This window comes from Aphelocoma coerulescens, chromosome 7 (assembly GCF_041296385.1).
Source record: "Aphelocoma coerulescens isolate FSJ_1873_10779 chromosome 7, UR_Acoe_1.0, whole genome shotgun sequence".
Taxonomy (NCBI): domain Eukaryota; kingdom Metazoa; phylum Chordata; class Aves; order Passeriformes; family Corvidae; genus Aphelocoma; species Aphelocoma coerulescens.
This window is the reverse complement of record NC_091021.1, coordinates 33,744,479-33,760,998: the sequence shown is the minus strand read 5'-3', so window position 1 is coordinate 33,760,998 and position 16,520 is coordinate 33,744,479. Positions and strand designations below refer to the sequence as shown.

Genomic DNA, 16,520 nt, shown 5'->3' with positions numbered 1-16,520 from the left:
AGTAATATCTACTGAATTACTTACAGAACTTTGATTCTTTTTTAATGAAACAGCAGCTAACACTTAAGTGTGTAAGTAACTAATCATTACTGACTTGAGGCATCCTGGCCTTTTCCCAGGCTTTTTAGCCATTTCAGGCTCTTCACAATAAAGTTTTAGTCAACAGTGACTGAAGACTGTGCTTAGCTCTTTTTTTTTTTCTTTTTCTTGATATCTAGTACTGCCTTCACAGTTCTTGATAATGGCAGTTTGGCAGCAAATCAATCTTTGCACCTGAGAAATGAAACAAAAAAGTCGTTTATTGGAAAATTTGGAAAGGTTCTGGCACTGAGATATTTAAAGCATTTCAACATCTGATCTCCATGTTTCAGCAACTAAAACTACTTGTGCCAATTGTTTTACTTGTACCAAAATTAACTGCTTTTCACTTGACCTTATGTACCATACCGAGTAACTTCAGTTTGTGGTTACCTTTGAGGATACTCAGTATCTCATCATATTGGTCTCTTCATCTGTCTTAAATTAAGCTGTTAATGAAAAGAATTCTATACTAACGATTGAAAGTGAAAATCATTTGAAGGATCATCATCTTTTGTAGTGCTAAGGCAGTGTACTGAATTGAAGGGAGAAATCTGGGATGCTTGAAGTGCAAGCTTTACTTGAACATCTGGTGATGAATAAAAATAACCAACAGCACTCCAGAGAAACCTAAGAAAATCCATTAAATTGAAGAAACACCTGTATAATAAACTGGAAGGAGCCATGAGCCCCAAAGAGAACAGAGAAATTATACAAAGGGAAATAACATTTAAAAATACTGGGTGAAAATGACTTGGAGGTATCCTTGGCTGTAATGTAGTTTAGGGTATCTGCAGAGCAAAGCCTAAGAAGGTAAATAGTAATGGAAAAAGAAGGAAGACTCATGCCAGAATAAACACAAGAGATGGAATGGAAAGGGCTGGACTAAAGTTCTTCTGTCCCTGTACACATCCAGTAGTCTGGCATGACCCTACCAATACTCCTGAAATATCTTTGTCAGTACAGGGCATTAGTTGTCAGTATTCTGCCTGGAGGGTGCAGCTGGTGACCTAAGTGGATGTTGCTGTAACCTCTTCTAACTGGTGTGTCCCAACCATTGTTGGGACATCATTTCTTCAGCAATGTCTAGCACCTTGTTTTGAGCTCTGAACCTTAACTCTGTGTTAAGGAGCTGTTTTTCTCCTTAGTTCCAACAGCTGCTGCAGTGTGGTGCTAAACAGCTGTGTCATGCTGAACAGGAATTCAGGTTAGCTTTTGACGGAATTGGTGGAAGGATGAAATGCCAGATCTCAGTGCTTCATCCTCTGCATAACACCTGTGGCTGGGTGTGATCTGGCCACAGCTTGCCCGTGGTCAGGCTTGGGTATCTGTCTTGCCTTCCTCCTCTGCACAGGAAGAGTTTCTGTCTCAGACTGTGTCACATTTCCATCTGTCTTTTCTGTTGCACCTTTCATTATTTGTTTCAGAACAAAAGCAGATTCTAAATATGTGTTACTTTAATCTGTTTTTTAGAGGGAGTGCCGAATAAGCAGAAAAGGTATTTAGTGAAGAAAGGGGAAATTTCAGTGAGAACACGTGCATGTAAATATACACATATATATATGTATATATCCTAAGCATTGTATGTAATGGAATCACAAGAGTAGGAATACAAAGAAACTGAGATAGTAGTAATGGATTTTCAGTGATTTGGTTCCATAGACTGAACCTACTGGAGTACAAATGGGGCTTCAAAGAGCCTTTAGTGTTACAAATGCACAGCATAAGGAGGCATGTCCTAAGGAGGATTGGAAAACATGACGTGTTATCTGAAACCGTTGTTCCCATAGCTGTTCCTTCTAGGAAAACCAAGTCACAGGTAACAGGGAAGAAATTTTAATGGAATAGTTCTAACAGATAATGTGATGATCTGTTCCTACTAGTGTGGGAGGGAGTCCAGCCACAGATAAAAGTATCATCTAGTTCTGGTTTCCTCAGTGCCCCAGTTTTTTAAGGAAGAAGGAGGTCACTGAACATCAAAAATAGGACACTGTTATTTTGAGAAAGATTGAACAAACTAAATGCACAGATCTTGGTTAGGCTCAGACTAAAAAAAATCCTTTGTATGCAACTAGAATTATTTTTGTCCATAAATGCAGTATGTAAAGTAGTTAAGTAATTAGCTAATTTTAAGTAATTATTAACGAAGGAGTTAATTGGATGGGGCCAAGTCGTGATAAAGTGGAGCTGTGAAACTCAGTTATTACATGAATGAAAAAAACTGGATTTCTGAAAATAGCATCACTCCACCCAGCTATGATGTATACCAAGGAAGGTTTGATTGGGATGCAATACAAGGAGTGTAATTAATAACAAGGAAATTACATTAGTGGAGATGAAAGATGCAAAGTATGTTGCAAAGATTGCAAGACTTCCACTCTTGTGTGTACATGTGAAAGTAGACTGAGTATTGCAGTGAATTATTAACAGTCTTGCATTTTGTTTGCTGAGAAAGATCTCTCAGAAGTGTCTGGTAGTTCGGGGTTTTTTAAGGTTAGGTATGGGAAGTACTTAAATGCCAAGATGCCAGGCTACTGCTGTAGTTGTTATTGTGATGTATGGAGAGAAAATGGTGTTTATTTAGGGCTGAGGGGTTTTGAAAATCATTTCCAAAGAATGATTGCTGGGGAAGAATGAACTTGTTCCTGGTGGGTTAACTCATAAAATACAGATCACACACTTGGAGTAGAAAAGTTGGTGTTTTAGAGAAAAGAGAGCTGGTAAGAAGAAAGAAAAGTCCTTGTATAGACTAGATTTTCTTTCACATAACCACAGGTGACTGTGAGGAAACCACTGTTGAGCTAAGTGTCTATTTTTCACGATGGCTTAATTAAAGTCAAACCACGTTATTGTAGAGATGTTTGATTTACCATTAGCTTACCAAAACAGTTTAAAAGGGCAAAGTGAGCCCTGACTCTGTTTTTAAATCTCTACTTTTCTCCTGTTCTTGAGTTTCACTGAAGTATTTGGTGGTGTGTAGACTTCCCATGTCTGTAAAAAGACCTACAGAAACTGTTATTTCATGAAGTTCTGTGGTGGATGAAAAGCAGTGAAGAAAAAACATGTGAAACACTGATTTTTGTAGTTTGCTTCTTAGAAATACCAGTTCTGGTTTATCAAGTTTACGTTGTTTAAAATAAACAATGAAGAAACGACCAATGAAAGGAACACTAATTCTTGGTTTTTACTTCTCAGATTGTCTTTGAAAAAGTCTGAAGAAAAAATCAATTCAGATTCACCCAGGTTTACAATGGACCTGACTGATGTCCTTGCTCTGGCTTATTTTTTATGTTCAGCAGGACTTTTATCTTAATGGTATCTGTCCAAATGTGACTTGAATTATATGCTGTTTGCAGTCCTGTTGCTGCAATTCTGTCTGCTAATGCCCAGCTCATTGAGACCAAAGCAAAGCCATTTTAGGGTCAATATTATCCTGTTTATACTGCTCAGGGTAGAGCATTAACATTAAACTGTATTTTTAGTAGTTTATGGATGTCAGACTGTGTTACGTGATAATCCAGCTGTACACTGATCTTAATGCACTTTTTTTCCAAATACTTGGTTACTTCAAGCTTGATTTCATTGTGTTGGATTCAATTTCCTCATTGCAAAAACTGTGTTTTTCCTGATTGGTTCCAAGCGGTAACGAACAAGAAAAGGTACAATTTATTTTCTTAAGGGAAGTGATTTGGCAGTGAGTACCTACACAGTCCCAGTCATTTAGACAACAAACTCCATGTTCGTATATTCTTATAATATAAGTAATATTGAAATTTGAATAAAAGCTGACTTCAGTCACTTTGGGGTTAAAAAAATGTTATTTAACAGAAATTCTATTTTCTAGCAAAACCTTCATTTGTCCTATACATAGTAGAGGAATTGCAAAATTAGTTACATTATTTAAAATAATGTATATTACTGAAAAGAATATAGATTAAATTATTTAGCCAATTATGTATTTAGTGGTTGCTGCTGGTGGAAGATAGGTAGCTACAGGAGGCAAACAGGAAAGCAAAAATGAGGGGAGAGCAGAACAAAATTCTCCAGCTAATGTGAGAGTAAAGAGAATGTTCATAACTTTTCATGTCTCTGCGTCGGTCTCACCTCTCTGAGATACGATCATGGTGGTTTGAACTGCCCTCAATTCCACTGAAACACATTTGGTAGTGCACGTCCCTGTTGCTCTGACACTGCATCTTGTGCCAAATGAAAAATTATAATTGTTTTTATGATCTTACAGTGCTCAGTTTTATCATTAATATCTTCCTTTGTGGCATCTGAATAATAAACACACAGGTGAAATTAGAGTTAGGTTATGACTGAAACTTGTACTTCAGCATTGTTCTCCAAACTTTTCTTCTGTTGTCTGTAACAAAGGTGATTATTGAAAATAATGAGTTTTTCTGTAAAATTATTTTTGCAGACTGAGTTAAAACATTAACATTGTTAACGGCAACAGCATTTAAGTCTCATAAGTTTCTTTCTGTTTCTCCTTAACTCTTGAAGGAATATTGACTTTCTTTGCCATAGTCTCAGATAAGATAGTTTGTCAGTAGTATTTGTCTTTGTGTTCTGAACATCACACCAGTGCAAAGAATGTTACTGTATCTGAAAAGTTTTTTCTCCATTTTTAAAATACTTGGAAACTGTAGTGGCACGTAAAACTTTTGAGGCCATTGATACAACTCCATTGCACATTGTCAGATGCAGTTCTTTAGGAGCTTATCTCAGATGTCTTGGTGGTCTGTGTAATTCTTACAAGGGGGCTGCAGTATCACAGATTCCAACAGTTATCCATGTTGGCAGTCTCTGAATGAATGGGCACTGAAACTCAGACACCTTTGGTGAAAGAAGAGTGGTCTTGTCAGATCTAATTTGAGGTATGGAGAATTGCAGCTTGTTCTTGGGCCATAGTTAAATAAAAGCTTCAGTCTCCAGTTCTGTGAATTTGGCTGGTTTCATAAATGCTGTTTCTAAGCATAATTTATCATTATAGATGGCTTAGGAAGACAGAATCCTTGCCCTGCATCCTCACAAAGGACAGGAGGAGTTACTGCCTGATGATCTTTGTTACTGGAGAGCTGTGTTAGGTGTTGACTGGCTGTGTTTCTTGCGCTGTTTTAGGTCAGACCATGTAATTGCTTTCAGACCGGGTTTAGCAACCAGTTTTCTTTTTCCAGGGGCTGTTTGACTTAGGACTGTGTTCTCACCTGCTCTGGCATGAAACTACTGTTGGTTCACACCAAATGTAGAAGAGCCACTGTTTCTATCCTGCTTTATGTAAATGTTACGCATCTTCTCTCAGCAATTTTAGATGTGTCTAGTTCATAAAAAACTTTATTGGGAAACTCAAATGTGACTGTTAAAGTTGTCAACTCTTTCACCTTTCCAGTAGGAGATGGTTAAGAAAAAAAATCCCTTTGAATCATCCTGGTACTTGGATGTAACACTGCCAGATTTTGCCTGTAACTCAGGCAGTCTTGCCATAGGTCTGATTCTGGGAGACCAATGTGAAAAAAGTGAAAAGGTGAAAAACTTTTAGGGTACTTTTGTAACTGTTGCTCAAAACCTCATTTCCTTCATTTTGAACATTTGGAGTAGCGGCTGTGGTCTATCAGACATGTGGTTTATCAGACAGTGAGAACTGCTATTATTTACTAGTCTCAACCACTTGCATGCCTGAAATATTTCATTGGTCAGCTAAAATGGCAAATGACTCCAAACAGCTACAGATCTGCAGTATTATTGCAGTTTTCTCTTTGGGTTTGTTGGTGAAGGGATATCTTTATCTTGCAGAGATGATGGATGTAGCTTTGTTTCAGTGTTTCTACTGACTGACTGTCTAAATTTGGCTGCTTATATAATTTGTTTTGGTTGGGGGTTTTTTGTTTTGTGGTTTGGTAGGAGTCATGTGAACAAGCCCACAAAGCCTTTCTTACCCTAACTGAAAAGCTGGGTGAAAGAGAAGTAAACAGTGCTGTGACGCAGGTTGTCGTAAGGAGCTGTTCTCTTGGTCGTTTGCAGGAACTCGTTGGTCTTTTTGTACCCTTTTAGGTTACTCACTGTCACGTTTGAGATGCTGAAAAGCACAAAATCAGATATGGGTTCAGAGCTGATGCCTTGCAGTCTTTGCAGCAGTCACTAAGGTGGTTGTTTATTCTTCCTGCCAAAAGTGTTCAGGAACGTTTAGTGTAGCAGCTCAGTTATGTCACATGCATAAACAAAATGATCGATTCAGCTAAATCTGCTTCTGTTTTCAGCTAAATGTACTTTTAAAGTAACGTGAAAAAAAGAACTGCAGTTCATATCAACAGGTGTTATGTGGGCTGCTTAAATGTTGGGAGTTCAGACCTTGGGGTTTGGATGTTTTTGTGGCAGTGTTGTACGTGGTTAACGCATGGCTGTGTTTTTACATGAAAAATGTTGCATTTGGTAGCCTTTAACAGACAGACATTTCTACCTTATGTAAGTTATTAATGGCTTTGCTTTTATCATGCACTGTGTATTCTGCAGCTGTTCTAGTTTAGTGTGCTGAAAGCTTTTTAATAGATTTAGTGCTTTTATTCAATTTCTTACTATAAAACCTTTATTTGCAGAAGCACATCTCATAAATCAGTTATTTTTTTTAAATGGAGAATTGACCATAGTGCCTTGTTTGTAACTGAATATGCTATAAATTGGAATTAATAATTTCTTTGGTTTCCTTTGCTGTTCCTTCTGTGTAATAAACAATTAGTGATTTGGACTTTTTGCTGTTTAGGCAGATACAATAATCAGGTATTCCTGAGGGAAGAGATTCATCCTTCCAGCTGTTCAAAAGAAGTAATAGAGTCAGGAAAAACTAACTTAGGATTCATTATTTTATCTTCTTCTTATAGACCTCCACTAGTCAGGCAGTCTTCTGCCTTCAGTCTGGTATTTGTCAGCTTTTCCGAGAAACTCTTATTCGCAAGGGATTTGTGGAAATTCAGACTCCCAAAATCATTTCAGGTATTGTATATGCGATCCGGCTGCTACAGGTGTGCTTCTTTTCCAGTTGCTCAGTGTACCTATCTGACAAATATGTAGTAAGTTTTTATTTAAAAAACATAAAGTTTTCTTTCTATCTTAGATGCAACGTAGCAAACTGCTAGCAGGTGTTGAGTTGTTCTTTACTCTTCTCCTGACTTGGGCTGTTAAAAGAATGACAAGAAAAATACTATATATACCTGATTTATGTAATTGGCAATGCATATGAATGTTTAATCCTGATCGCATGCATTATTCTTCCAGTCAGCGTTCTCAGTGTTGAGCACTGCCTTTTCCATTCTCAGTATAAAAAAATACCACTCTAATTTAGACTAAAAGCAGATTCCATTTTAAAGATGTAGCAAAAAACATGGTATAAAATATGATGCCATTATATGGCACAATTTGTCACTTCTTTAGCAATGAGAATGCGGCAAAATACAAGGTGGTAGACCTTTTTCTTTTTGAACATGTGGAATAACAGCTTCAGCCTTAAAGTCTGGAAATGTAGATTTTGCTTCTAGTTCTTTTGGTTTGCTGTATTGTTTTCAAAAGTCCAGTGCCTTGATTTAGTGATGGGGGTTTTTCTTCTATCTTATTGGTGCTCTTGAGGTTTTATTGATGCCACTAAGATACATGGCATGGAAAATTAGAGCAGAACGTTTGTGTTATTGTGTTATTGTTTGTACATTCATAAAGTGCACACATTTTGCTTATTGAATTTTATGCTTCTGTATTTATATTTTGGAAGGCAGCTCTTGATTGAGATAAAAAATGAGCTTTTTTACAAAATGCATGTAAGCAACTATTCTTTCAGCATGAAAATTGTCATTGAACTAGAAGATTGGATGACTTTTTCCATGGAGACAGTTATATAGTGTGAAGTACTAAAAGGCTCCCAAGTAGTTTATTTATGTAGGACCTTTGAGGAAGTGTGCAGTTTGCCTTTGAAAGCAAGCAAGCTTTCAATCATCAAAGGTTGGATGAGGCCATATTTTGTAAAATTAGCTAAGTTAAGTCAATGCAATCCTTATTAAACTTACAATTTAAACATCATAACTGTTTTAAGATTGGAGGGTTTAAAAGTTACCTGTGTTAGGCCACTGCACCTGTCATGTCACACGCTGGGAACTGGCAAGGTAAAGTGGTGCAGTTTTGGTAGGTGCTTTGCAGTAAAGAATACAAATGCATGTGATCCATGTTCCTGTAGCTGTCTGTGAAAATTGCCTCAAACTGAGAAAAAGCTTTATGGCTTTGGCTCATGCCCTCTTGGAAAGCTGGTATTGGCTGTGAGAGATATTTATGCCTTCAGTTAGAGAGGATGGTCCTGGCGAAACAGGATATGCACTTTGATCTTAAGCTCTGCAGTGAACCCCTGGCAGCCTGAGCAGCTGTCAGAGACTGGTTTCCACAAAAATATGGGGGTGCTGGTAGATGTGTTGATACAGACATGTATTCTCTGCTGTTCTCACTCTAAGGTGAAGGTCAGCTGGAACAGTAACATTTTAAACTACCCCAACTAAATTTGCAGATTTGCAAGGTGTGACAGTCCTGAGCTGCAAAATTTACTTTGGCATGAATAGATGGATGCAAATATATCCTTTTCCTCTTATATGCTTTGAAGAAAAATCTCTTTCTGATCTTTAAATGTAAGACCAATAATCTGTCATTCTACCTCTGTTTTATTTTTTACATGTTTATTTTAATAATTGTTTAGTTTTATTTCAATAATTCCTTATTAAAGCACTTGCTTTCCAGCTGCCAGTGAAGGAGGAGCCAATGTGTTTACTGTATCTTACTTCAAAACCAGTGCCTACCTGGCTCAGTCCCCACAGCTGTACAAGCAGATGTGTATATGTGCTGACTTTGAAAAGGTTTTCTGCGTTGGGCCAGGTAAGAAAAGCTTTGCTTTATGTGACGTGTGAAGTGTGCCCTGGTGGCTTTTAGCAGCTGTGGTACAAGTAAGAGAACACACACACACTAAAGCTCTGAATGGTTTCACTTGGTGTAGTTTTACTTGCCAAACACGAATTTCAGCTGAGCTGGCTGGTGACAGTAAATTTGACAGAGAAATTGCTGTACATGTACCAAACAGCATTACTTAGAACAAGCTTACTTTTAACTGGGCTGTTAGTTAATAATAATAAAAAATGAATAATTTCCAGTCCCATGCTCTTTCTCAGAAGCTGATAGGACATGGCCTCTTTAGGTGGCAATAGAACAGGTTTTCTTCGAAGACCTCAAATGGTTTAAAGATACATAGCCTCTAAATGCTAGAAAACAAGTAAATAACAGTGTATAAAGCAAAAAAAAAAAAAATTCCAACTAATTCAGAAGATGTTAAATTTCTTGGTAATCACTAACAGATGAGTCATGGTTTATGGGAAGACGTGCTTATATTAGACTCATGTACCCATCCCAGACGACACACGTGTAGAAGTCCATTTCCTGTGAAAAAGGCACTTTTCAAATATGAAAGTTCTTGTGTGCTTGCAGACTTGTCTGTTTTTTCCACTTGTGTCTGTGGGTCTAACCGGAGATCCTCTCTATGGGTTGTGTCTGTCTTGTATCCTTTGAGTACTACAGCTGCAGTAATGCTGTCACTTACAAATGATGCTCTGAGGCTGCTGGTTTCATTTGTGTCTTTCAATGAGAATTTTCACGTCTAAAGTCAGCATGTCTATCTAATCCAAATGCTAATGATTGCTATTTTTGCAACTGGAATGATAATTTCAGGTCAGTTAGGATTTCTGTTGTTTACTTTTACAGTATTTAGAGCTGAGGACTCCAATACACACAGACACCTGACTGAGTTTGTTGGTCTGGATATTGAAATGGCTTTTAATTATCACTATCATGAAGTGGTAGATGAGATTGCAGATACCTTGGTGCAGATTTTCAAGGGGCTTCAGGAAAGGTAATAAGAGCACTTCCTTCTTTTAATGAGCAACTTTCTTTGTTTGACATCTCTTGCACTGTGGTATGAAGTAGGCAAGCCTTTTATCCTCAGTTTGTCAGATGATCATTGGCGATCTGATTTACAACACAACTTCAAAACATATTTTTGCTTTGCTCTCAACTATTTCTTTGTGCCTGACTTTTAAAGTTCACTCAAGCCATAGGCCAGTAAACTACTTTTAGCATCTCCTGGAGTATGCTGGCTTGCACTAAGAAACTTGCTGTCTGCTGTTGAAAGGATTTCCTAAGAGTAGTGATCCATCAGTAATTTAGAATGTCCTTCTTTTTGTGCCACTACTGGTAGATTTTTCTATTTCAAAAATTATTTTAATATTTACTATATAAGAAAGTTTTCCTGAATAAAATTTATTGTACCAGGCTGCATTTGTTCCATGATAACAGCAAGGATTATTTTCCATTATTCACAGTCTAACTCATTAAAAAGCCAGGCTAGGAGTTTAGAAAGTGGTTTCCATTTGCTTACAAATTAGACTGTTTCGCCAGCAGAAATGCAAATCTTCATCTGTCCAGAGGGAAATTTCTTGTATATATTTGGTTATTACTCAAATCAGAAAAGAGCCCAGGTAAATACTACAAATCAAAGGTATGATTTCTCAGTGTCTTTAATGTGAAAATTTGACCTAGTCGATTATTTCTTACAAAAGGAATTAAACTGAATAGTGAAATATCAACATCCTTGAAGTAGATGCATTAACTTTGTTGAAACAATTCATTACAGAATTTCTCCAGAAGTGGCTTTAAAACAGTTTTTATATTGCAAGAGGGACCTCTTGTGGCAAAATCACAAAATCATTATTAGGTGCAAGTTCTTGACTATTTTGTATTTGGCTTCTGTTCTTGTTTCTTCATCTATAGATTCCAGACTGAAATTCAGACAGTGAGCAAACAGTTCCCATGTGAGCCATTTAAGTTTTTGGAGCCAACTCTGAGGCTGGAATACCGTGAAGGTGTGGCCATGCTGCGAGAGGCTGGTGTGGAGATGGGTGATGAAGAGGATCTGAGGTACTTGGCAGTACCTTGACTGTGTCAGAGTCTTGGGAAAGTGGTAGTGAAGTGTCATTTTGTACTGTGCACCTGACAGCCCTCAACAAGGAACCACAGCTGTTAGAGGAATAAACAGCACTTCTGTCCAGATCTCTTGACAAGTAAATGAGTGGATGTGAAAATAGTCTTCTTTTAATGTAGACTATGGGTACAAACTCTGAAATCTGAAAGAAAATAACCAACAACATAAAGTGACAGCAACTTGAACCTTCTAAGGAAAAGAAGTGTTTGTTTGTCCAGCAATTGCAGTCCTTCACGTGAATTGTCACACATCTTTGAATAGGATTAAACAAAAAGATTCTGCTGCCTTAAGGTCTTTCTTTTAGGTAACACCTTTCCATTTCTTTCTTCCACCTCTCAGGAAAATGATTAAACAATCTTGATAAATTCCCATTAATTTACTGAGAGATGGTTTAATTAGCAGTTTATAGATAAACTTTACTAAAGACATTTAATGAATTAAAACATTTCTGTTCTACCCCATAATATATCCAGCACCATTAAGGTAGTGTGTGATTTTAAGTTAAATGATCTGTGCATCAAATAAAGTTTCAATCATAAGAGTTTGATGGAGGAAAATTGTTTGCTCAACAACTGTTCATGGTGTTTCTCACTTACTGTGTCATACATAAGATGTATGGCAATAGGAAATAGAGTACACAGTTCTTCAGTAATCACAGTATGGTGACTAGGAAGAAGTTACATTAAAAGCAAGAATATTTTTAGGTACCAGTTAATTTAAGGGATTTCTAGGACCAATACAAAATATTTAGAAACAAATAAATATACTTTATTTCTGCAATTTCTGTGTGCACAACCCAGAAAAGTCAGAAACAAGTACTAGATTTTTAAGGGTCAGGGTGCAGCAGCTCTGTAGCTTGTAATCTTTTGGGCTTTATGAAGTATATAAGCAATACAAGTTTAAATCACTTCATTTTAATGTTGATAATCTTTTTCAGCACACCTAATGAAAAACTCCTGGGACGCCTGGTAAAGGAAAAGGTAACAATTATTTTAGAATAAATAAATTTGTCACTGAATCTGAAACCTAATGTTGTAGAGTTATGGGATTGATGTAAATACCTACATGTAGACAGTATCTCAGAACATGCAGAAGTTGTGAAGAGTTGGTGATTACCGTTTTTTAATTGTCTGACTGCATTCCCATTTTGGTGCTGTGTATTTCATCTACTGTCAGTTTTGTCTTTGTCATTAATAAGCTGTTTCAAACCATTTTCAATCTTTTATATTTATTTCTATCATATGTTATACTGAGGACACCAAACAGGCTAGTGTGTTCCAAAGCCAGTTCTTAGGAGAATTTAAAAAAATAAAAAGGCAAACCAAATTTTAACAAAATCTATGAGAAGATGAGATCTTTGGGAGGAAAAAAGAAAGTACCTGTTAGAGCAACACATTTTACTGCTCAACATTTGTAAGTTTACACTAGAAGTAGTATTGAAAAACTGAGAAAGAATGCACCACTTTTATTGATAACTTAGACAATATTGTGGGAAGTTATTGGGGAATTTTTTTAAATTTTATTTCAAAGATTCACTGGTTCTGTCTTTCTCTTGTAATTTGTTCTTTGTGTAGTTTTCTCTTGTACTAATTGTTCTAAATTTCCTTCTTTCAGTACGACACAGACTTCTATATTCTTGACAAATATCCTCTTGCTGTGAGGCCTTTTTATACAATGCCGGATCCAGCCAACCCTGTAAGTAAAATGCCTTCTTGTTGTCAATGGGTTTTTTTTTCCTTTTTTTTTCCTTTTTTTTTTAAAATTATTCCATGTAGGGATAACTTGACAATGCAGATAAAGTATATTTATATGACCATAGAATCATTGAATGGTTTAGGTTGGAAGGGACCTTAAAGATCATCTAGTTCCAGCCCCCCTATGATCTGCTGTTACAATTAAAATTCTGATAGCAAGATCAGGTCAGGGTTACATGATTTGCCAGATGTTTTCAGTTACTCTTTACTGATGAAAACGTACTAGAAAGAAATGAGCAAAAGCTGCGAGAGCTTTATGAAGAGATCTCCATGGTCAAACACTCCTGGCATCACTGAAAAGTGGCAAAAACATTCTTCCAGGGAGCAGACACTTTAGCAGAAAATAGTAATTTTTACAGCTTTGGATATCATAAGTGAAGTTATTGAGAGGTGAATATTTGCAACCTATGCAGTAACTGTAGGTAGGAATTAAACTCCTTTTTGTGTTTCCAGAAAACCTCTAACTCGTATGATATGTTCATGAGAGGGGAGGAGATCTTGTCTGGAGCTCAGAGAATTCACGACCCCCAGCTGCTGACAGAAAGAGCAAAGCATCATGGCATTGGTAACAAGACAGTTTAAAAGAACTTAAGTCATGGTTGGATTTGTGTCCTTTAGAGGAAGAATTTGGGGCAGAATTTGTTACATGAGTGGTAAAATCACAGTACTGTCTCATTCTTAATCCATCTAATTCTGTTTAACCATATAGAGTGGGGTATTAAGAAACTAGTGAGTCTTCCAGCAACACCTTGCTGAATAGTTATTAACAAAATTATATAACAAAACTGTTACAGTCATAATTCCTAGATAGCCCTGGACAATTTATATGTTCAGTGAGTAAAACCTCACTGTTAGTTTGTAAATTTTTTGTTGTGTTTGTAGTCCTGCAGTCACTTGTCTGTTTGGCTTGGGATTTATTAAGCAGGTGAGAAACCAATATTTTTCCTTTCTAGATTTGGAGAAAATAAAGGCTTACATTGACTCCTTTCGGTTTGGTGCACCTCCTCACGCAGGTGGTGGAATAGGTAAGTATCTGGTTTTTATTTAGCCTAACTTATACTGCTCAGTCTCAAGCAGAGCTCAGTATAAAATTCAGAATAGTGGCCTTGTTAGGTAAATTAGTGGGACTGTTTATCTTGGAGAATTTAAGGAGAGAAGCTCAAATGTAAGGATCATCATAAAATAAATAGGCAAAATATTAATGGCACAGTCTGGCAAGTTGAAAAAGGAGGTGATCACAAGCAAAGGTGCCACCTCAGTAGCCAGGCACATCACTTTCAAACCTGACCAATGAGGAAAATTTAAGGAAGCAAGAAAAGTGTATTATGTATGGATTTCTCAAGGTCACCATCATACCAGCAGCCACTGGTCTCTGTGTATTTGACAAAGCTGTTTTGTAGTGAGGAGAAATAAGTGATTGCTTCTTCTTCTTCTGTTTGGGAGCATGCAACATTTGCAGGTAATCCAATATAATTTAGGCCAGTTAGAAGTGACATCAAGGAAGCTGAAGCTACATCTTTTCTTCGGAGTAGATGGTCCTCGTGGCAAGGTACCAGCCAAACAGGAGATACCACAAGAATTAACCCTGGGTTCAAGCTGTTCCAGGTGGAAACCTTAACGTAGGAGGTGTATGGAAAAACAAGTGTGCATCTGGGTTCCACCCCATCATGGCTGGGGTGCTTATAGCCCCATGGATTAGGAAGTTCCATAATGGGAACAGCTCACGCTGTGCTCACACTGCTGTGTGAGGCTGGCTTCAGCTGGGAAGTACCTGCAGCTCCTTAAGGGTTTTGAACCAAGACTGACTGTGTTGCTGGGCTGTTTTCCTCTGTTGTAGGGCTGGAGAGAGTAACCATGCTGTACCTGGGGCTGCACAACGTCCGTCAGACCTCCATGTTCCCAAGGGATCCCAAACGCCTGACGCCCTGACAGGAGCTGCTCTGAGAGTTGGGAATGCTCTGCCAGGCAAATAGGATCTGGCTGCAGGCATAGCCCCTGCTGCTGATGAACGTGTATTGATTGATTTGAGCATTATGATATGCAATTAAAAACAGAATTCTCCTTTATTAAGTGCCACAGTAATTTTTTTTATCCTTAGTTGTTTATTTAAAGTAAACTATTTTAACGGATCAAGACTCTTTGTATTGGCAGCTGCACATTTTTAATGAAAACGGAATACTTTGAATTAGTATTTTAGTGTCACATTAAATCGTATCATTTTTCTAAACATTTTAATAAATTATGCAATAACCATTTTGCATTTTTAACTTACATCAGCAAGATTGAATATTCTGAAGTACTGGCTCTAAGATAAAGTGACTGGATGCTTGCAGTTTAAAACTCTGGAGAGACCAGGCAGTTGATAATTTACATGAGTGTCAGGTAGGGAAGCAGGTGAGAACATTCTTAACAAGAAATCTTCATAAGAAGTTGTTAAAACAGGTTGAAATAAAGCTCTCAAAGTAAATTAGATACAAATCTGTCTGGTTTTTTGCTTTGTATCCTCACAAGATAATAATGAATCAATAAGGCTTTTTTGGTTTGGTTTTTTTTACAGATGTAATAACTGTCTAAAGTTTAAATTTGTTTTCTTTCTATCTCCGCCCCCTTTTTTTTTTTTTTTTTTAAAGCTGTATAAAATCCATAGGCATGGTCTTTATTTTATGTTACTATTTGAGAATGGTTGCAAGTTTGCACATGCTCATGGAATACACAAGGGAAATATAATATTCTCAGAAAATAAATGGATAGTGAGTTTGAGAGCAGGCCATGTGTTTTCCTGCCTGACCCACCTTCTGGGCTAACAAACAAAACAAGGTTTTCATGCATCTATTACCAAGGAAACAAAACCCAAATTATGTAAGCCAACCTATTTCAGGCTTTTTTTTAATTTATAAATGCTGTGAACAGCCCGTATTTGTACACGTAGAGAAACTGAGTGTTTCTGTAAGGCAGAGTATTTCTGAAATTCTTTGTAGACATACTTTTTCTTAGATTATTCACTTACTTGAACTCCTCAATTTGCAGCAGTGCACAAAGCTACTTCTCATCGTCCTCTTCCTCTCAACCCAGAGGATGTTCCTTGCATTTGGAGAGGCACCAGTGTATCTGAAACTTCCTTTTGTGGACTGCATCTGAGAGTTGGTTTTCAAATTTAAAACATTTTGTAAGTGTTGCTGCCAAAGACCAAAGGATTAAATTCCTGACTTGGGTACTGCAGTAGTTACTCTAATACTCATACATATTTGTAATTCCTGACTTAATTTTTGTTTAACATTTTACATGATCAAGCTTTCAGTAGGAGGTACGGTTTGGATGATTCTGTGTTATTGTTGCTACCTTGATTTCTAAATGTCAGAGAAGTCACATATTGGTTCTGCTACAGAAAGGTCAGTGAGGCTGTGTATAAATTGTATAGAGTTTCACAAAAGGGCAAATCATCTTTGCAGCTGCCATTGAACAAGACTTAATTTTAATGTCTTATGACAAGAGTTCTCCATTAGAAAACAATCATACTAAAGGTCAGGTAAAGTATTGGAAATGCAGAAGTTAAACTTTGTTTAGAAGTCACACAGTTCAAGGAATAACACTTTGGAGCTTTGTTTATGAGTCTGTTGTAATTAATTTACTGTGGA

The 16,520-nt window shown here is 37.0% G+C and overlaps 1 protein-coding gene across 1 annotated transcript in view; it reads left to right on the top strand.

The window, feature by feature from the left end:
- Positions 1-14,951, top strand: part of DARS1 (aspartyl-tRNA synthetase 1) — a 37,092-nt gene extending 22,141 nt beyond the window's left edge. Inside the window, exons 8-16 of the mRNA XM_069021258.1 lie at positions 6,957-7,068; positions 8,845-8,979; positions 9,856-10,003; positions 10,921-11,067; positions 12,069-12,111; positions 12,746-12,826; positions 13,339-13,450; positions 13,839-13,910; positions 14,723-14,951. Coding sequence (XP_068877359.1) covers positions 6,957-7,068; positions 8,845-8,979; positions 9,856-10,003; positions 10,921-11,067; positions 12,069-12,111; positions 12,746-12,826; positions 13,339-13,450; positions 13,839-13,910; positions 14,723-14,814 — 942 coding nt within the window. The 3' untranslated portion in view covers positions 14,815-14,951. The remainder of the gene's footprint in view (positions 1-6,956; positions 7,069-8,844; positions 8,980-9,855; positions 10,004-10,920; positions 11,068-12,068; positions 12,112-12,745; positions 12,827-13,338; positions 13,451-13,838; positions 13,911-14,722) is intronic.
- The last annotated feature ends 1,569 nt before the right edge of the window (positions 14,952-16,520 follow it).